Raw genomic sequence first — 22356 nt, 5'->3', positions numbered from 1 at the left:
AAGTTTATGAAGAGTCTCATAGGAATTTTCGGTGTCACCCATGGGAGTAGGGTTTCTAACAGAGAAAACAGAACAAGAAAAGAGAAGAAAGAGCAGGATCTACTGAATTCCTGATGCTCTTGATACCATGTACAAATTTAGGAAGAAGAATTATTCTTATTTCTTCTAATCTGACTACAACCTTTTAAAGAATAGCAGGAAAAATAAAAAGGAAATAATCTCTAGAAATTAGCCTATCCCTAAAAATTAGTAATTTGATTATGGCTAATAGTACAAGGAAATTCCTAGAACTAAGGTAGAAAATCTGTTTAATTTAAGGAATTCCAACGTACTATCTAGTAGTATCTCTCTTATAGTAATACTGAATTTTTTCAACTGGAACATAAAACTTGAATGCACAGTATGATCTACAATGCATGATTGCATATTCAAGTCGAATAAAGGTCATAAATTTGCTCTGTAAAACTCAAAATTCAGTCCTTACCATCTCTTGTTTTGTTTGATGCGGTTTCAATATTAGTTTCACTAGTATCTCTCCCACATATGCCAAGGTTAAATTTACCTCCTTTGTTGGTTCCTCTTGATCGATCACCTACATTTGCAATATATAGATGGATAACAAAGTAAAAGAAAGAACAGAACACGAGATGAAAAAAAAATTAGTATATATCCATCACTCGAAGATTGTTTCTCGATGAACTTACCCCATTGTCCATATAAACTCAATAACACCAAGACACATTACCAACAAAGTAGAGTTATGCCTCAACTACTCTTTATTAACCTGATGACAAGGTTGTTATACTAAGTTACAAACTTATTGTTCAATTATTTAACATGGTATCACAATAGGATCTACCGTTCCTTTTGCCATATATAATCCCTAGTTCCTACCTCAGGGTTGTTGTGAATCTTGGCTCCTTTCCCAGTGTCTGGGGGCAGAGGAAAGTAGAATATTAACTGTTCATCCTCTTTTTGCACAAGATCTCCTTGAATACTAAGAGGATTTGTTAGCGTTTGGTTGGTAATAACCCGTAGCATTTTGTTATGCGCCTTGGCGTAGGATCTAGTCACAAGTCTAGACGAGAAAGAATTCTTGCTTTGACCTACGGTTACTCAAAAAGGCAGATTCGTCCTTGACTGAACCCCCCTCAAAATAACATTTCTTTTGATAGAATAATTGCTTACCTCTTTATTTCATATTGGCAGCCTTTTATAGACTGTTAATAACAAATAAAAGAGTCCTAATTGACATAAAATAGAATTCCTAACTTAGAGTTTATGAAGGAAACAAAAATCTTATATAGTAAAACTAAAACTCTTAGTAAAACCTGATATAATAAATAAATAAATAAAACTAAAAACTCCTATTGCAATTAAAGTGTCCATATCATTAATCCCCTTATCGGAATTGAGCTTGTCCTCAAGCTCAAATTCAAAATAAACTTCAGAACTTATCCAAAAGCATCTATCTCATCATCATCTTGCTTGCCTTCAACATCTGGTACTTCTATCCAAAATAACCTTTTACATTTGTGTCCCATGTAATAAGACTCGTCACAATTATAACACAGCCCTTTAGCCCTTCTTTCTGCCATTTCTATCCGTGTCAATCTCTTAATAAATGGTGCAGAAGAACCTATTTTGCCGTTGTTCCCTGTTGGTTCTATTGTTTGTCCCCCTCCCTTTGCAATGTTCTGAGTTGTTGGAATGATTGAATTGCTGTCAGTGTTTTGGGAAGTTGACCAGTTTAGATTGGTTTAAGATAACATCTTGGAAGAGACTTTTTGTTTACGTTCCAAAGCTCGAGCCATATTCATTGCAACTCCAAGGTTTCCCGGTTGTTGCATCTCAATATCAATTCTAAGTTCCTCTACCAATCCAGCAGTAAAAAGGTTTACTTGTTGTCGAGGTTTAAGATCAGTAGTCCTAGCAAGTAATGATTGAAATTGGCGTTGATATTCTTCTACCGTCCCAGTTTGTCTCAAGTTTGCAAGTTCCCCCAAGGGGTTATTACTCATAGGTGGCCCAAACCTGATATGACAACACTCTCTGAAGCGTTCCCAATCCAGATTTGCCTCCTCTTCTTCGATTTGATCAAACCATAATTGTGCCTCTCCTAAAAGATGGAATGAAGCTAGGCCGACTTTGTCTTCTTCGTTGGTCCGTTGATTGCCAAAAAAAAATTCGCATCTTTTTAACCATCCTAAAGGATCTCCAACCCCATCATAAGTGGGAAATTCCATCTTAGAGTATCGTGGCACCATGGCCCCACCGTGTTGCGAATCTGAATTTCTTTTCTTGCCTCCATTGCTGCCTTGTTCTTCATTATTTTTTTCTGAATCCCCTTTTGTTGTCTTTTGGACCGAAAGAGATAACATCGCCACCTGCTCCTTTAATGCTTGTTGCCTTGTAGCCATTTGTTCCATGAATGCCTCCAGCTTGGCTGTCAAAATTTTTCGTCACCCATGACAGCTGGCTCCAATACCAAGTTGTTATGCGCCTTGGCATAGGATCTAGTCACAGGTCTAGACGAGAAAGAATTCTTGCTTCGACCTATGGTTACTCAAAAAGGCAGATTCGTCCTTGACTGAACCCCCTCTCAAAATAACATTTCTTTTGATAGAATAATTGCTTACCTCTTTATTTCATATTGGCAGCCTTTTATAGACTGTTAATAACAAATGAAAGAGTCCTAATTGACATAAAATAGAATACCTAATTTAGAGTTTATGAAGGAAACAAAAATCTTATATAGTAAAACTAAAATTCTTAGTAAAACCTGATATAATAAATAAATAAACAAAACTAAAAACTCCTATTGCAATTAAAGTGTCCATATCACATTTCAACACAAGAATTCAAAACGTTGTTTAGCATTTTTGTGACTGTGCCGAAAACCTTTTCCTCTTTTATTAATTGTTGCATTTGGTCCACAATGGCCTCTTTCTGCATTGCCGGAATAGGAAATGAACAGTGATATATCAAAGTGAATTCTATTGATAAAAAATGTCTAAATCCACCATAGCTAAGTCCAAACCCAAGCAAAGGTTGCACCCAAGCAAATGATGTGAACATTTTGCCAGACAAATCACAATAGGCGAACACTTTTGAGCCTCTAAATTGGTTAGATCAGAGCTCAAAAAGGCACTCCAAAATCCACATGACAAGCTCTCTTTGTCCAAAAATGACTCGAAAGATTACCAATCAAAGTTCGTCTAGAAAGGTATAAATAACCCAACCTAAGTACACCCTCTTAACCCAATGTTACTATGATGAGTTTTCTCCAAACCCTTTCTCATCCATATATCGATATAAGCATTCGGGAACTATATTTTTAGGCATTCCTCAATTAGACTCCAAAAAAATCATCAAATTCCATTAATGAACATGTACACCTAAAAAACCATATCGAACCGAATTAGTTTAGTTAATTCAATCGGTTAGCCGAAATTTATATGTTTTTGTCTTTTAATCAAAATAAATATGAAAAATATAAAAAAAAATACATTGATAATATTCCTTGGTCTTGAAAGTTAATCGAATTAATTGGAATTTTAAGTCTTGAAACACTACATAATTATTAAGTTCGGTTAATTAGCTGATTTTGAATCGAATTAACTGATAACCAAAATTTCAAAAAAATCAACTGACTTTCGACCAAATTAAATTTGACCAGCAACTGATTAACCGAATCAAATCGATTAATTTGATTTTAACCGAAATTTTAACCCCTACTAATCTCCGCCTCACTTCAATGAAATCCTCTCAAGAGGCCTATCCTACTAAAACTCATCTTTCTAATGAGAATAACTTCGTTATAGATTCTGTCACTTACGAATATACATTAAAAATTGGTTGGACTTTCAATAATAACCTATTTAATGAGTTTATAATGGATTTTTCACTGGAAAACGTACTGCAACATTTGCTGGTGTACATTTGTTTTTTATTTTATTTTGGTACTAGTTATTTTTGGAGCCATAACTACACGAGTAACAACTTAATATCACATACAAATTAAAAACCATTACTTATGAAAAATATGCCAATTCAACAAACATCAAGAACGGTCTTTCGCATAGAAGCTCGAGCTATTCTTGAAGGTTTAGGTATTGCATAGGAAATAGGTTAGAGACAGTTAGAGATTGAATGCGACAATGCACTACTTGTAGAGTCCGTTCTTATGGGTAGTGCTGCCAGTAGTAGCCTAGTTGAATTACATTTAATTAATGTTTACCTTAAAAGAAATTAGAAGACAAGAATCTGTCACATTCTTAGATTTTAGAATATAGCTGCTGATCAAATGGTGAAATATATTTATGATAATCAATTTGGGTTGAAGCTTTTTGAGGATCCCCAATTTCAGTTTAAGAGATTTTACAATAAGATAGTAATTTTCTAAGTAGAGTTGTGTGATTTCATTGTTTTCAATTAATACTATTTGTTTTTACTTTTAAAAAAAAAGATGGGTGTTAAAAATTACATAATATATATTATATAGAATAATATATTACAAATTTAAAAGATAAATTAAGTTAAATTAAATTTAAAATTTGAATGTTTAAGTAAAGGCTTGATTCTTAATTTAAAATGAAATACTTATTTTTTGATCTTATATTTTAATTTTATCAAACCGTCCCTAAAAAATAATAAAAGATGGTTGTTGGTCTTTTCCTACATTAGAGCAACGATCTTTGGCCATCTTTGGGTAGTATAAAAGATGATTTTATATTTCTTTTTACAAAATTAGGGTATCTATGGTGGTTAACAACCACTAATTCTCTTTTATCATAAGTATTTTCCAAAAATATAATACGTAAAAGAACTTCAATAAAGTGGCAATATATAATTTACTCATAATTACGGTATGTTTAATTTACCAGAATAAAATAAAATTGTAATAGAATGTTATTTTATAAAAATATAATAAATATAAGAATAGTTTAATTGAGTAAAATGAATGAACTAGTAATAAATTCTCAAATAATAAAAATAACTTTTTTTAACAATTATAAGGAATTTTGAGTAAAATAATTTTTTTTTAAAAACCTAAAAAAAATTAGCATCATTGCCCTTCACTTCTATTATAAAAAGAAATCCTAAACTTTAATGATTAAATTTAACAATAGAAATATGATTAGTAAAAATCATCTAAAAATAAAATTCAAAGTACAAAACCAAGCTGTGTACACACCCAAATTACTATATTGATTAATGATAATATTGAATAAATAAAAGACATAAGATAACCTTCAAGATTCACTCCTCAAGTTTTCTTTCTCCTTTGTTTATTTTCGAATTATTTTCAGTGTTTTTGATTTATTGATTTTATATTTGATGTCTAGATCTAATGGGTCGAAGTATTGGTGTTTAAAATTTAAAAGAATTTAAGTAAAACACTAAACTTTAAATAAATTTAGCAAAAAAATTTAAATTTATTAAAAATATAGATCGAGTTTAGACTTAAAAATTTAATATTTAACTCAGCTCATTTTTTTAAAATTTGTAAGGTTTTATATTATGCAAATCTATAATAATATATAATATTGTAAACATTAAAAAAAATTAAAATGAATATATATAAAAGTTTAACAAATAAAAAATACATAAATTATTAAATATTAAATTAAGAATAATACAAACTTTTTTAAAAATATTATGGATGAGTTTAAAACAGGTTTAAATTAGTTATTTATAAATATAAGTAGATTTGAGCAAATTTTAGGCACATATAAAATATGTTAATATCATGTTTAAATCTGATCCGAACTCAACCCAATGTATAAACACCTCTATTGATATATATTGAGAAAGAGAAAAATGTTTTAACTTCATATGATTACTTTTTTAGATATTCTTTAAGTAGGTTGCGAACAAAATATTTTTATTATTCTGAAGAGTTGTGAAAAAGTTATAATCAAAGCTTTCATAATTGAATCAGTGATCAAATCAATTAGATCATTGGTTTGTTAAACTAATCAATTCGATTAGATTAAATAAATCAATAACAATTTAAAAAAAATTTAAAAATTCGATTCAAATTGCGTAATTTAATCAATCAATACTGCAACTATTTAACTGATTTCAATTCATACAATTGAAGCTACAACTGATATTTAAATCTAAAATCGGAACCTTCTCGGTCTCACCAAACTTACTCTAAATCAAGAGCATAACTTCCATGGCTAATCAAATCTAAACTCCACACAACCCATTTACATCTCTTGAAAACTCCCAATAGACCATTGAGATTCAAACACAAAAACATACTGTCTGTATCTTCAGTTCATAAATATTCCAATAAACCATTGAGATTCAAGACCATCACACAAACACTTACATTTTGTATCTTCAATTCATCAACATCCTCAATAAACCATGGACAATGTATTTCAAAAAAGCAAATTACGCACCCCGTGGTTTCTTCGGCAAACTGGTTAGCTTCAGTTGGTTTTCTTGTAACTTAGCATCGTCCTTCCTCAGCATCATTCGGTTTTCTTTTAAGCCAGTTACGTCCTTCACCACCTTCAGTATGTTTTCTTTTAAATCAGCTTCGCCCTTCTCCACCTTCCGTTTGCCTTTTGTAATATTTGCTTTGTTCTTCTTGGTCTCTTCTTCCAAGTTATTCCTCTTGTTTTGCACCGTTACCTCCATATTTGTGATGTCTCTTAGCCCGAGCCTCTCTGGGTTACTTTCTTTATGGTCAGCTTCTGCTAGAGAGTTTGAAAGGATGTTCTCAAAATATGCATGCCTAAATAAAAAAATTGTTATCAGTATGAGGGTGCTTTTGAAATATCTCAGTGAGCACATTAGCCTTGCGTCCATAAATGTTGTATACCTTTGGACAAGAGAGGTGTTCTCATGTGACAGCTTCAGATTCTCTTGATTTGCTCTGGCATCACTGCTGCCTTCATCCGGATATTGATGTCCAAAATCTAAAGGATATTAATGTTGACAATTGACAAGTATAAGACCATTAAGATTATTATACTCCAAGTTTAAGAATGTAGAGACCAAATTATTTCTGTAAGTTGACATAATAGAATATCAACTTGCAGTCATTACCTGGCAGATGACGGTTTTCCAAATCATATTTTTCCACATCAAAGAACCACAGTGACGAAAGATCCTACACGCAGAAGAGAATCAGATTTGATCCAAAAAAATAAGCAACTTCAATTACATATATATATATATGCCCTAATCTCTTCTTCCAATTTCTTCTTTTCACGAGCCTTCTCCAAGTTGTTCCTTATGTTTTGCACCCTTACCTCTATATTTGTGATGTCTTTTAGCTCGAGCCTCTCTGGTTTACTTTCTACATTATGGTCAGCTTCAGTTAGAGAGTTTGCAAGGATGTTCTGAAAATCTGCATGCCTAAATAAAAAACTTGTTATCAGTATGAGGGTGCTTTTGAAATATCTCAGTGAGCATATTAACATTGCGTCAATAAATGTTGTATACCCTTGGACAGGAGAGGTGTTCTCATATGACAGCTTCATATTCTCTTGATTTGCTCTGGCATCACTGCTGCCTTCACCCGGATATTGATGTCCAAAATCTAAAGGATATTAATGTTGACAATTGACAAGTATAAGACCATTAAGATTATTATAGTCACAGTTTAAGAATGTAGAGACCAAATTATTTCTGTAAGTTGACATAATAGAATATCAACTTGCAGTCATTACCTGGCAGATGACGGTTTTCCAAATCATATTTTTCCACATCAAAAAACCACAGTGACGAAAGATCCTATACGCAGAAGAGAATCAGATTTGATCCAAAAAAATAAACAACTTCAATTACATATATATATATATATGCCCTAGTCTCTTCTTCCAATTTCTTCTTTTCACGAGCCTTCTCCAAGTTATTCCTTATGTTTTGCACCCTTACCTCTATATTTGTGATGTCTTTTAGCTCGAGCCTCTCTGGTTTACGTTCTATATTATGGTCAGCTTCAGTTAGAGAGTTTGCAAGGATGTTCTGAAAATCTGCATGCCTAAATAAAAAACTTGTTATCAGTATGAGGGTGCTTTAAAAATATCTCAGTGAGCACATTAGCATTGCGTCCATAAATGTTGTATACCCTTGGACAGGAGAGGTGTTCTCATGTGACAGCTTCATATTCTCTTGATTCGCTCTGGCATCACTGCTGCCTTCACCCGGATATTGATGTCCAAAATCTAAAGGATATTAATGTTGACAATTGACAAGTATAAGACCATTAAGATTATTATAGTCACAGTTTAAGAATGTAGAGACCAAATTATTTCTGTAAATTGACATAATAGAATATCAACTTGCAGCCATTACCTGGCAGATGATGGTTTTCCAAATCATTTTTTTCCACATCAAAGAACCAAAGTGACGAAAGATCCTATATGCAGAAGAGAATCAGAATTGATCCAAAAAAATAAGCAACTTCAATTATATATATATATGTGCCCTGATCTCTTCTTCCAATTTCTTCCTTTCACGAGCATTCTCCAAGTTATTCCTTATGCTTTGCATCCTTACCTCTATATTTGTGATGTCTTTTAGCTCGAGCCTATCTGGTTTACTTTCTATATAATGGTCAGCTTCAGTTAGAGAGTTTGCAAGGATGTTCTGAAAATCTGCATGCCTAAATAAAAAACTTGTTATCAGTATGAGGGTGCTTTTGAAATATCTCAGTGAGCACATTAGCATTGCGTCTATAAATGTTGTATACCCTTGGACAGGAGAGATGTTCTCATATGACAGCTTCATATTCTCTTGATTTGCTCTGGCATCACTGCTGCCTTCACCCGGATATTGATGTCCAAAATCTAAAGGATATTAATGTTGACAATTGACAAGTATAAGACCATTAAGATTATTATAGTCACAGTTTAAGAATGTAGAGACCAAATTATTTCTGTAAGTTGACATGATAGAATATCAACTTGCAGCCATTACCTGGCAGATGACGGTTTTCCAAATCATATTTTTCCACATCAAAGAACTGCGGTGACAAAAGATCCTATATGCAGAAGAGAATCAGAATTGATCCAAAAAAATAAGCAACTTCAATTTTATATATATATATATGCCCTGATCTCTTCTTCCAATTTCTTCCTTTCACGAGCCTTCTCCAAGTTATTCTTTATGCTTTGCACCCTTACCTCTATATTTGTGATGTCTTTTAGCTCGAGCCTCTCTGGTTTGCTTTCTATATTATGATCAGCTTCAGTTAGAGAGTTTGTAAGGATGTTCTGAAAATCTGCATGCCTAAATGAAAAACTTGTTATCAGTATGAGGGTGCTTTTGAAATATCTCAGTGAGCACATTAACATTGCGTCCATAAATGTTGTATACCCTTGGACAGGAGAGATGTTCTCATTTGACAGCTTCATATTGTCTTGATTTGCTCTTGCCTTACTGCTGCCTTCATCCGGATATTGATGTCCAAAATCTAAAGGATATTAATGTTGACAATTGACAAGTATAAAACCATTAAGATTATTATAGTCACAGTTTAAGAATGTAGAGACCAAATTATTTCTGTAAAATGACATAATAGAATATCAACTTGCAGCCACTACCTGGCAGATGATGGTTTTCCAAACCATATTTTTCCACATCAAAGAACCACAGTGACGAAAGATCCTATATGAAGAAGAGAAGCAGACTTGATCCAAAAAAATAAGCAACTTCAACTATATATATATATATATGCCAAACCTTACCGGGTCAACCTCATGATAACCCTGTAAATAAGGAGAAAAACACACACAATACACAAAATTAGAAACTGGCAGCTTTCATACCCTGGAGTTTTTTTTGTGCGAATGTTTAATATTTCTTGTTTTGATTTGCTCTCTTACAAACAAGTCGAATCAATCAAACAGCGCTAGGGCTAAATTCATTATCATTACTTGTTCCTCTTGAGGGGCCGTGTACATTTGCAATATGCAGACTACAGAGTAAAGATTAATAACAAAGTGGGGAAAAAAAAACAGAACATGAGAGACAAAAAAAAAGTTATTATATGTACACCTCCTCAAGACTGTTTCTAAATAAACTTACCACATCATATCTATAAATTCAATAATGCGAGAACAAATTACAATAGAAAGAAAGGTCATGCGGCTACTACTTGTGATCTAACTTTATGAAATGGATATTATACTGTACTAAGTTACAGAGTCATAATTTTCATGATAAAAGTAAGGTCTAACGCTCCATTGATTAAAATACTAATGAAAAATTGGGTGGTTCTACTCAAAATTTTTACCTGTAGGTTGATGCGAATCTTAGCACATCTGCTACAGTCAGGGGTTAGAGGAAAGTGGAATATGAAAGATTCATCGTCCGTTTGCACAAGATCTTGAATACTAACAGGATCTGTAAGCTGTTGCTTTGCAACATAAGAAGCCCAAACTTTGTTTAGAACTTCTGCCACCATGCGAAAATCCTTAGCCTCTGAGATTAATTGCTCTTTTTGGTCCTCAATAGCCTCTCCCTGCACCTCCATTTCCTTTTGCAATGCTTGAACTGAAATATAAAGAAAGCAGATGACGAATTTTAATTTAAATGATTAAACAACATGTACTAAGTGAGATTGAGTCAGGAAGGCCATCCGCACAATTTATGTCATGAACTGGATTTGTTGGCTGGCTCAAAACTGAATGAAGCTCTTGAAATGCATTGTTGGAGCTAAGACTGAAACTGGGAATTTCGACAATCCCAGACTGCAATTTTCTCAACCATTGCTGTAGGAGATGTGGGTCACGAAGCCGATTCATCGCTTCCACTACTATCACTTGTTTATCTTCCCATCTCCGCTACATTAAAAAAAAATTACTAAATTAAAAAAAATAAAAATAAAAAATAAAAAAACAACTACAGTGTATCTTGTGATCTATTTATCATGTGTTCATCTTCTTCTGGAATAGTTCTGTTCAAATCATAGTTATATCAAATTTGAATTTTCTTTCAACTCAAGTTGTAGTTATTGGTTGAATGTTCATTTATTTCATAATAATTTAAATTCAAATTGTCCCTGGAAAAAAATTGAAATTTTCTTTTCACTCATTTAGGTACTATTGATATGACCAAGTAAATTAAAATTTGGACACCATATACAATTTTTTAATGCAGAAGCAAGGAAGAAAAGAAGAAGAAAAATTGCATTAGAACCATAAGATGATAGTCCATGACTACTGCCTTCAAATCCTATACTTACCTTCTTTGCTCTAACACAACATTCCTAGTATTCAAAAAGGAAAAACACACACAACATTCCCTCTTCAACCCCAGGGATTTAATGCAGATTTCCCACTTCACTTGACAAAGAGGATCAATTTGCACCTCAAATTTATCTTTTGTTCCCACTTTTAGCTCTATCTTGAGAAAAAAAAAAAGAACAATAATCTGATACTTGTAAAAAGTTTGTCACACTTGTGGTATATGGGGGGAAGAAAGGAGTCAGAAATTGCAGGATTGGCATGTTAAACAGAGCCTGGTATAGTTTACCCAAAAACAAAATATAAAAAGAGAGGAAAAGTCTCACGGTTGTTCGATATTTGTCATCCCCATCCAATATCATACATATCAAGTCTGCCTGCAGCTCATGACAGTCCTGCATATATGGAGAGTAACCAAAAAATTGGAACTATTATTAAACCAACCCTAAACAATAAAGAGTATGAGCAGATATTAGCAAGAGCAGTTAACAGAAGCAACTAAATAACTACTATTAGTTAGCCTCAACCAATTCTAGCTATGAATTAGTTAAAACCTTCATGTATAAATAACCAATAGTTACCTTTGCTCTTTTACGATAGCGTTTATCTTTATTTGATGTCTCTCCATTGAAATCCGCCATGTATTCCATGAGCCAAGTACAAGCTGAGAATCAATAAATATGATATAAGAACATCATAAAAAATCTGAATATCTAAACTAAAAATCATTTCTGTCTTCTATCCAAGAAATGGAGGTTAATATTGCTTACAGTTGCAGAGTAGACTTGTTATGCTGTGGAAGAACTGTTTTTCATTGTTTTCCTCCAACTTTTATACCCGACCGAAGCTTTAATGAATTCGCACGATCCCACGAATTCGGCTTTCGGAATTATTTGAAAAATATAAAATAGAAATTAATTCAATCCCAAAGTTCCCAAAGCATCTGTGTTCTTTTTGTTTGTTAAAAAAAGTACACAATTTACCGTTAATTCTTCGTTTCTCCTAATTAAATTCTGAAAGTGCATGGAACTTCGGGAGGGATGACCGTTTGTATTGACCTCAGCTCACCAATATACAGTTATTTTAGATGGTTAGACATGGGTATCTTCCATGTGTCAAGATTCCTATAAAAAGATATATTAAAAATTTTACCCTACTTCAATAAATATTTTATTTTTTTGTATTATTCGAGTAAAAAGCCGTTATATTTAACTTTTTCATCCCAAGCCCGTAAATGAAGAGGAAATATATTTTCTGTAATCTTTTACTTTTTTAACCTTACAATTCCTTATACACTATCAAACAAAATCCAACGGTCTCAAGCAACTTGCTTTTTACACACTCTTCAAAGCGTAAGATTGCTATTAATTTACCTTCAACTTTTATTTTCCATTACTTGCTTCATCTTATTAATCTAATATATCAAATTAATCTTCACTTTTAATTTTTTAGGCCCTATTATAGGTAAGGGATAAACCCAATTTAGCAACTAAGAAGTAAAATAATAATAATAAATTAAAATGATCGAATACAAATATTTTACGTGAAAAAACTCTTTTGAAGAGGATAAAAAATCACAGGTAAAGATAAATTTACTATAACAACAAAAATAAAGAGTACAAAGTTGGAGATAATACTAAACCTTGAAACCTGAAAATAAGAACTCACAAAACATAAATACAAAATTCTATGAAAGCTAATACTTAAATGTGTAATGGGTTATTTTTCTAAGGTGGAAAATGGCATATTTATAGGCTAAATTCGTAAGTCAAATAATATTAAAATAACCTACACTAATCAGAATTTAAATGAGAGAAAAAAATCAAAAAATATGAGGCATAACTCCATAATATAAGTACTAAGGAGATCTTTGTACTAGGAGTCGAATATTCCCTCTACTAAAAAAATAAACAAATTATTTTTGTGTATTAGATCAAAAAGCAAGACTTAAATACTAATAAATACGGAAATTATTTTAAATTTATCAGATTAGGCTGACTTTTGGGATAATTATGGGAATAGGACATGTGACACCCCAAACCGACCGGAATAGACCAACCCAAATCCAAAACGACACATTAGCCACCGAAGTGATTCTCTAGCACAAAACCACCTCAAAACACACCTCAATTCTAACTAATAACTATCTATTTTTATTGCGGAAGCAATTTGCGAACCATTTTAAAACTATTTTTAAGGATTTAAACCTAAATGTATTTTAGCCATTTTACCACTTAAAACTAAGCGATCTCGATTTTAATTCTGAATGATTACTAACTTTCTTTTAGTCAATTTAAGAAATCCCTAAAATTCATTTTAATTAACCATTTTTCTTTAATACATTTACTAATTAAGGCTATATTAGCTAAGTTTTATTACTTTAATCATATATACAATTCTAATTAATCTAATTACAACTAATAAACAACATGTATTCATAATTTAAACATTCTAAATCATGCTTAACAAACAACAATTAAATCATACAATGGACTTACCTTAGCTACAAAGCTATCCACTCCTTGGCAAGCTACAATTAAAATGTATTAGTAAAAAATTCATGCTTCAATCACAATGTTTTCAATCACCATGATATCACTTAGCAACATACCATAATCGAAACAACATTTAATCATAAAATCAAACATAAAAAAAAAGAATATATATATAACATCTCAAAATTAAAAATCTTAAAAGTCTCAAATATCTATTACAAGTATATCAAATTATTCCAATTGAGTGTCACAATGCCCTCTAATGTTTCTAAAAAAGTCATTAATCTATACTACCAAATAGCTTTAAACTTGGACCAGCCTTGCCTTTGCTCATTAACTTCCCAAAGCCGAAAAAAAAAAACTTTGCACAAAGCTACGAGGGTGTGAGCTGAAAAACTTAATGAATAGCCATAAATTTATATTTTTACACTTAAAAGGTAAAAGTATCAGAGAAGCCCCTGTATTTAGAGATAGATTGTATTTCAGCTCCTTTACTAAAAAATGGTAAATTAGCCCTTATAAATTTTGAAACGTGTAAATTAGTCCCTTCGTTAAATTTTATCTGTTAAATAATGACATGTAATGTTAATTTAAATGGTTTATTATTAATTTGGTCCCTATATTATAGATAAAATATCATTTTACTTTAAAAAAATCCTTAAAAATAATTCTATTTTTTTAAAATATTTAAAATAAATATAAATTATTAAAAATTATGTTAAAATATTAAACAAATTTAGCCCTCAATGTTTAAAAAATTTGTCATTCTAAAAACTATATAATAATCACTAGCGTTATCGAATTGTTACACTTTGATCATTTGTCCATTAACTACTACTAAAATATATCTTTTAAATAAATCCACTATCATTCTTTTTATCTTTTATTATCTTTTTCCGTAAGAAATCAAAGCTTGATTTTCGTTAAAACAAAATCAAACCTAGATTTATTAAAACTAAAATTTACATTCTTCAAAGAAATTCCTTTCTGTGGTATCTTTTAAAAAAAATTGAGCTCTTTTAATAATGAGGAAACATTTTCATTTTTAATAAAATTCTTAATTTAATGGGAACTATCTAATGTAATGAGACACTAACCTTACATATTGAGAACATTCTCTAACGTAATTCTAAAAGCACTCATTCATTTCAATAAAATCATGGTTCTATTATTGTTGAAATACAATCAAACCAAATAAACAATATATTTACAGTAAACAAAATCATTCAATTTTGCATCTCTTTTGCGATAAAGAAAAAGTTGAAGACAATGAGCTCATTTCACTACTTCACCTCTAGAGATCTGTTAATGGCTAAGGTTTTATTTTAAATTAAAATTTCACTTTTTATCTTTTATTTATACCCATAAATTTAAAACATTATTTTCTAAAATTTCAAAACTCATGGAGTACATGTTCAAAATAAAAAAAATTGTTAAACCCAATAATTTAAATATTAAAGAATAAAATCTTCAAATGGGAAAATTAGTAATAGTTAAGAAGATGCAAAAATAAGTAATCAAAATTTCTAACAATGACTACAAATCATTAGGAGATATTAAAGCCTAAGAGATGCAAAAATGAGTATTCACTAAAGTAAACAAAAATAAACATTAAATAGATTTTTATGTACCTTTTAATTGAAAATATGGGCGATTAAAATTAATTTTTTTTTCTTTTTGCTTCGATCATGTTTTTATTTTTTATTATTTTTTCTAGATTTTGTAAAATAGCAATGATTTCTAGGTTTCGAATGTTTGATAAAAACTTTTTTTTTTTAAATTCTTTAGAATTTTTTTAAAAATATTTTAACATAGTTTTTAATATAATTTTAAATAATTTTAATTTATTTTGAAGATTGTTTTAATTTTTTAAAAATTATTATTAAGAATTTTATAAAAGTCAAAAAAATATTTTAATTATAATTCAAGAACTAAATTAGTAATTGACTATTTTAATTAACATTCCATACCATCATTTAATATATAAAATTTATCAAATAAACTAATTTACAGTTTTGAAATGTATAAAAATTAATTTACTCATTTTATCCAAAATTACGAATGTGATTAATTTAACCGTACTAATATTACATTTCAAATTCAACTAGACTCTATACAAATATAAACTCCAAAAAATTAGTATATAGATCTCGAATGTAAAAGAGAAAGGAACACCCCCATTTTTGGCAAAGCCAATCCTTGCATATCCTCTTGTAGCACTTGAGCTGGTCCTGCTGGTGGGCACACAAGAGATTTGCGGGCCAACATTCTGGTTAAAAGCCAGCAAAAGCTAAAGCATCAGCTAGTCGTTTTCCTTCTCTATACACATGGACGACTTCAACTTCCGTAACATATCTCTAGTTGCTCTGAGCACAGTATAGTGGTGAGTAACAACCTCCTGGCAATTCCTCAATCATCATACACACCTCAAAGTTCGGCCTCTAAAACAGTAACGCTCTTTGAAGTCGTAAAGATCCTGATTCAAACACAAACCCTCACACAAAAGCATTCCAATAAACCATTAAAAGATTCTACTCCAAAGTCAAATAGATTTTGATTTGCTATTACTTGACCGCAACAACCAGTTGCTCATTAAGGAATTGCAGCCCACCTTAATGTTGAAGGACTATAAAGCAAATACACTATGATATAAATCATTAATGAAGCACAGTTTAACGTTCATCACTCTTGCTACGAAGTTGATACTTTTGATCTAAATCCAACATCTACTATTTTCATAAATATTTAATCAAGACTTGATACCTCCTCAAAGATTATACCTATGCAATTAATATTATCAGTATAGTCTTGGATCAGAACTGGATTCTTTGATCACTTCGAAATTGATTCAATCTCGTGCAATGCATTCATGACATTCCCTAAGAAATTAAGTAATTACAATCATCTTGCTAAGAAAGGTTTTTTTTCTTTTTGGTCTCTATTTGTTGAAATCAGCCATGTATTCCTAGAAGCTAAAATATGGGCATGCACAGTATGCTTATTAATGATGCATCAAAATTATCTTAAGTTAAAATGTTGCAAAGAGAGACTGCAAACAAAAGCATTACTTAGAAAATTTTGAAGTAAAGTTCAAAAGAAAAGAAGAACCTACCCTGAAACAGACTACCCAGTAACCGAATTTGATAATATCCAAGCAGATTGAGAAAAGCAACGGATGAGTTGAAAACCAAATTCAAAGAAAAAGAAGATACTCCTCGAATTATAAGTAACAGGTGAATATTTCCTAAATATTCTGAATTATAAGTAACAGGTAAATATCTCCTAAAATATTTGAGTAGGGACCTGTAAATCTCAGCACGATCTTGTCTTGGGATGACTGAATTCATTGACTTGAAATGCATTTTTATGAATTGGATTTTGTTAACAAGTCAACAAATCTAGGTCAAAGCAAGACACTGGAATCGGTATTTTCCCCCATGTCCTCTGCATAATAAACCTTAATTAAACAAATTATAGAAGAGATAAAAGTTAGATAATTGTTATCTAATGCCATCATCATACATCCCTGAATAAGACTAACCAGAAAAAGAACCTCACCTGAATTATTATTAACACATACTACGTCCTTAAATATATATATATATATATCAGTTGAACAGAGTCAGGAAGGGACTTGTAAATCTCAGCCCAGTCCTGGTTGGAACTGTATTTGTTGGCTCCTGAAAAGTGTTTTTATTAACTAGATTTGATATCTGCTTCAAAAAAGCAAATCAGCAGCCAACAAACCCAGTTCAAATCAAGATACTGGAATACTGAACTGCATCATGAATTGCAGGTCTTGGGGGTGATTCATCGCGTCAACCACCATCCACCATCTACATCCTTCCCCTATATAAACTCTGTAATATATATATATAGAAACAAATTAAAACAGATTATAAAAGAGATTGTGGATCTTGGTTCGTCGCTTCTTATACTATCAATTATCTACATCTTTCCCTATATAAACTCTGCAAAAATTTATTAAAACAATTTGTAAAAGACAGTGGTTTGTTCATTGCTTCTCTAAACATCTACAATCTACTTCCTTCCCATATATCCTAAAAGTTACTGAGAATAATGAGTTCATCCTTCCCAATAAAATTCTCACATTTTATGATAAAAATAATAATAAAAGAGACAAATTAAAACAAATTATGGAAGGCAGGAAAGCTAGATATCAAATACGGTTGGCATGGTGGTTTCGCAGCCGCTATTTCAAAATAGCTAAAGATCTCAACAGCTGTGTGAACAAATTTCAGATGTTCTTCGAAACAAACAGTAGAATCCAAAGCAGAAAACTCAAATAGAGAGGCTGATACTTTAAGGGTTTCGAAATTTACCTTATTTGATCGGAGTCGTGGTGAGATGCTCGCTTGGCGGTCAGATCCGTGCGAAGAGAGATTAGGGTAGGAAGGAGCTCTTTAGCATCTTTTATAGGATATAATTCTATTATTAATCTCTGTACAAGTTGTGAATTCAGTTCCTATACTTTAATTCGATCAATTTCAACTCCTTTTAGTAGTTAAATCCGTTAGGTTAAGTTTAGTTATTAGTATTGTACTACACATATAGTTGTAGGCTTAATTCAAATTCTCCAATTGAATTTCTATACTTTTCAAATTTTGATATTTCAGTCTTGATATAAAGGATAGTTATTAATACATTAATTAGATTTTTAACAAGTAATATATAAAAATAATAAATTGACATGACATTACACATATGATAAAATATTCATCACATCAAATTTTTGAAATAACAGAGCTTAATAAGTTTAATAGGTATTGTTTGGTAATGATTGAAATTTTAAAGTTCAAAAAAATATAAAAACTAAAATTGACCAAATTAAAATATAGAGACTAAATTCACAATTTCTATAACGTACAGGGACAAATAGAATAATTTAACATTTTTTAAAAATAAATTGATAAATAATTTTTGAAAAAAAAAACAAATTAATTTCATTATAATTAAACAAAATGGATTCAGCATTATAAATTAAACAGAAATTAAATACATGCAAATAATCACAGAAATTAACAAATAATCACAGAAATTAACAAATAATCACAAAAAAAACTAATTAACAAAATAGATTTAATTTAAAAAATGGACTAAATTGAATAAAGAAAATCACTAATAAAGCTTTATCAGGAACATAATAAAAGGTTGATGATCGAATTTAAAAACCCAACGAGCTAAATCGAAAATAAACCAATTTCATTTTGAAACTGGCAGCAATAGTAAAAGCAAAAATATAAAACCCTAAAGTATAACAAATATAAAACCCTAGAAACCATTAAGGTGGGTTTGGATGGGCGATTGAGTGCGGTGCGGTGCGTTTAACTTACTTTTTGTCTTACGCTACAGTGTCGCTACAGTGTCGCTACAGTGTCGCTACAGTATCTAATCTCAACGCCACCGCTGTTTTTACACTAACCGCAAGTAAACGCACCGCCCATCCAAACTCACCCTAAGATTGTGTTTCAAAGGCAAAATGATTTTGACCTATTGCCGCTGAGTTACAGTTAAGAAAAGAAGCAATTACATAGCCCGTGCTCTCTTCAATAATTTAATGTTTATTTAATATTTTATTTAAAATAATAATATTTAATAAGTAATATAATATATATATATAAAAGATGAAGAGACTTTTATCATCTTTTTTCTTCGTATCGATGCCTAGCAAAAAAAAAAATTCTTCATCATTTTTCCTCCAAATTTTAAGTATAAGGTGTGTTTTTCTTCAAACTTTTCATAGATTTTGAATATTTGAAGCTTGTTTGACATATATGTACCAATAGTTTTTTATTTTATCAAGTATATTAAAAGTTGCCATTAAATGATATTGATGGAAGCTTATAAAATTAAGTGAAATGTGTATGTTTTTGGATGGAAAATGATTAGGAGATGTTTTTTTACTTGTTAGAAGTGTAAAAATGAAACAAAAATAGCTAGATAATGTTATAGTAAGTTTTTGTAACATCCCGAAATAGGGCCTAAACGGAACAGTGGTTGCGAAACCACAAATCCGAGGTAGAAAAATTTATTTTATTATCATTTCTAAGGTTTATGATATGATTGCATGATTGTGTAAAAATTTCGTGATGAAATCCTATGCCTAAAGTGCTTAAGTTGAGATTACGGACTAAATCGAATAATTTGCAAAACTTGCATTCTAGAAGTTTTTAGTATGAAATTGCTTTAGAATATTAATGAGGAGGTCTTAAATAGAAATTTGACCAATTTTTAAGTCTATGGATAAAAATTGGACATGGATGGAATTTTTGGAAAGTTTAGTAGTAAGGGCATTTTGGTCATTTAGTTATTAAAATGAATTAAAAACAAAATTAAAAGCCAATTTTAGTCCATCTTCTTCATTAGGCCGAAATTTCAAGGGTTCTCCATAGCTAGGGTTTGTTTCAAGCTTTCAAGCTCCATAGTAAGTGATTCCAAGCCCCGTTTTTAATGTTCTTTACGTTTTCGAAATCCCGGCAGCTCGATTTAGCTTATGCTAGCAATAATTCAACCTAGGGTTCATAATTGAAAAAATACTCATAGGTAAAATTTGTGTATTTTTATGTTTTATGATAGAATATGAGGTTTTAAATTATGTTAGACAACTTGTGCTACTCTGTTTTAAGTGAAAACGAGTAAAAGGGCTTAATTGGTAAAAATACCTAATAGTAATAAGTACATGTTAGAGTGAGAATTTGATGTTGCCATAGAAGGGAAAAATGACCAGCATGTCATAAAACATAAGAAAATAGGATGAAGTTTAATTTACGAGCATTGAGGCAAAAGTGCAAATATGTAAAAGTTTAGGGGCAAAATTGTAATTTTTCAAAATATGATTTTGGGTTGATTTGAATAATATGAGTCCTAATTAGGCTATATTTGAAATGATAGAGAAAGGAAAATCGAAATTCGGGCTAAAATCAGCAAAATACCAAGTTGTGGACAAAATGGTAAAAATGACCATTTTCGCATACGAGGTAAGTTCATGTGTAAATGTAATAACATAATTTTCATTTTAAGTAATTTAATGTTATTTATATGATATGATGATTAATATCATGAAATATTATGCTTTGTGGTTATTATTGAGTAATATGCAAATTATGTGTGCTACTTGTTAAATATGAATTGCTACCGAGTATCGGTTTCGACATTCCGTGGAAGAGGGCAAAGATGTGTAATCGAGGAAAAAGCCCGTTTGAACCTTGGGAATAGATTAGGATACAAGTGACATGTCACTAGGATATTTGAGTTCCGAACTCGTTGAGTTGAGTCCGAGTTCGTGAGATGTAACTAGGCATCCGAGCTCGTTGAGTTGAGTCTGAGTTCACTTATGGATGCGAACGCCCGAGCTCGTTGAGTTGAGTCCGAGTTCACTTATGGGCGGGTTACATGGTAGCTTGGCTACATAATTTCCGCAGGCTATTGATTTGTCTAGCTGCAGGTATGGCACTTACGTGCATAAAATCCGTATATCCGAATTATATTCCAATTGTGTTCAACGGGTAAAATTCTAGTGAAATGGAAGAATTCTCGAGATGAAAGTGACTTGTTGGTAATTGTTGTGGAATGAATACTTTGTACAGGTATGTACTTAACCTTCGGGTTGAGACTTCAATATAACAATAATATGGTAAGATCATAAATGAGAAATATGATATGAATGCTTTGGTGATATTATGCAAATGTGGACTTCGTATTATTGCATGGTTATGTTACCTGCTATTTACATGTGAACTTACTAAGCATTTATGCTTACTCCCTTCCTTCCATTCCTTGTAGTTTTGATAAGTTGGCTTGGAGATCAGAACAGTCGGAGGCATGCTCATACTATCAACGGATCATCTCAGATAGTGGCTTGCATATTTTGGGAATATGACATGTATAGCATTATAATCCTTTTGTGTATATAATCTTATGATATGGTGAATGAGTGATGTGGAAATGCTTGTTGATGATTAGCTATTGGAATGGCTAATCAAAATTTATATTTAGTGTTATGTATGCTTAATGTATTACCTACTCCATGGAAAACCATAAAAGGTGAAATTAGTACAAAACAGAATCAGACAGTAGCAATTATGTGAATTTGAAAAATCACTAAAAATAGTAGAAATGGAATTAAATTATGAATAAGTTATTAAATCAAAGATTATTATGTCTATTTTCAAATGGAAGAAACAAAATAGGTAAATGAGTTATATTTTATGAGATATTTAAGTTTTTGTGAAATAGGGCCAGAGCAATTTTTAAATCCCCTGTTCTGACTTTGGAAATTCACCAAAAATTTTAAAAAGATAACTAGAAGTCATGTTTTATATGTACATATTCCTTATTAAGTCTAGTTTTATGAGAAATAAACATCATAGTAATTGGAACTCTGTATAGGGAGATATTTGATTCGTAACACACAGAGGTCAGAGCAGTCGAACCCTAAAACAGGGGAGACTTTAACTAATAAACTGTACTAATTGGCCCTATCAAAAATTCTAGAAAAAATTTAGTAAGTAGATATATGAGTCTAGTTTCAGGAAAAATTTACGGAATTAGATTTTGTGTTTCGGAACTCAAGATATGAATTTTTAAGCGACTGTGACACAGATTGCCAGCTTGTCTGGAAGTTT

The 22356-nt window shown here is 31.1% G+C and overlaps 1 protein-coding gene and 1 long non-coding RNA gene across 8 annotated transcripts; both read right to left on the bottom strand.

The window, feature by feature from the left end:
- Positions 1 to 6065: 6065 nt before the first annotated feature.
- On the bottom strand, positions 6066 to 12266 carry LOC107958491 (uncharacterized). Of its 6 annotated transcripts, XM_041105164.1 has the most exons (22): positions 12200 to 12215; positions 11987 to 12096; positions 11798 to 11880; positions 11543 to 11611; positions 10616 to 10814; positions 10265 to 10524; positions 9717 to 9737; positions 9573 to 9636; positions 9346 to 9442; positions 9153 to 9258; positions 8947 to 9010; positions 8720 to 8816; positions 8527 to 8632; positions 8323 to 8386; positions 8096 to 8192; positions 7903 to 8008; positions 7695 to 7758; positions 7468 to 7564; positions 7275 to 7380; positions 7069 to 7132; positions 6842 to 6938; positions 6066 to 6754 (listed from the first exon to the last, which is right to left on the bottom strand). In XM_041105164.1, the coding sequence occupies exons 3-22, from the start codon at positions 11864 to 11866 to the stop codon at positions 6409 to 6411; spliced, it is 2193 nt and encodes a 730-aa protein (XP_040961098.1). In that variant the 5' UTR covers positions 11867 to 11880; positions 11987 to 12096; positions 12200 to 12215; the 3' UTR covers positions 6066 to 6408. The 6 variants fall into 6 exon arrangements, with proteins under 6 accessions (XP_040961098.1, XP_016749766.2, XP_040961108.1 ...); XM_016894277.2 differs by having other exon boundaries at positions 11987 to 12266; XM_041105174.1 differs by lacking the exons at positions 11543 to 11611; positions 11798 to 11880; positions 11987 to 12096; positions 12200 to 12215 and having other exon boundaries at positions 10265 to 10292; positions 10370 to 10524; positions 10616 to 10811.
- Positions 12267 to 15732: 3466 nt separating this feature from the next.
- On the bottom strand, positions 15733 to 18236 carry LOC107958493 (uncharacterized). 2 transcript variants are annotated; one of them, XR_001700628.2, is made up of 2 exons: positions 18055 to 18236; positions 15733 to 17571 (listed from the first exon to the last, which is right to left on the bottom strand). It is a non-coding gene; the product is annotated as an uncharacterized lncRNA (long non-coding RNA). The 2 variants fall into 2 exon arrangements; XR_001700627.2 differs by having other exon boundaries at positions 15733 to 17155.
- Between the last annotated feature and the right edge of the window lie 4120 nt (positions 18237 to 22356).

The sequence above is a fragment of the Gossypium hirsutum genome, chromosome A03, assembly GCF_007990345.1.
Source record: "Gossypium hirsutum isolate 1008001.06 chromosome A03, Gossypium_hirsutum_v2.1, whole genome shotgun sequence".
Classification (NCBI taxonomy): domain Eukaryota; kingdom Viridiplantae; phylum Streptophyta; class Magnoliopsida; order Malvales; family Malvaceae; genus Gossypium; species Gossypium hirsutum.
The sequence above is the reverse complement of the archived record's forward strand: the minus strand, read 5'-3'. Positions and strand labels throughout refer to the sequence as shown.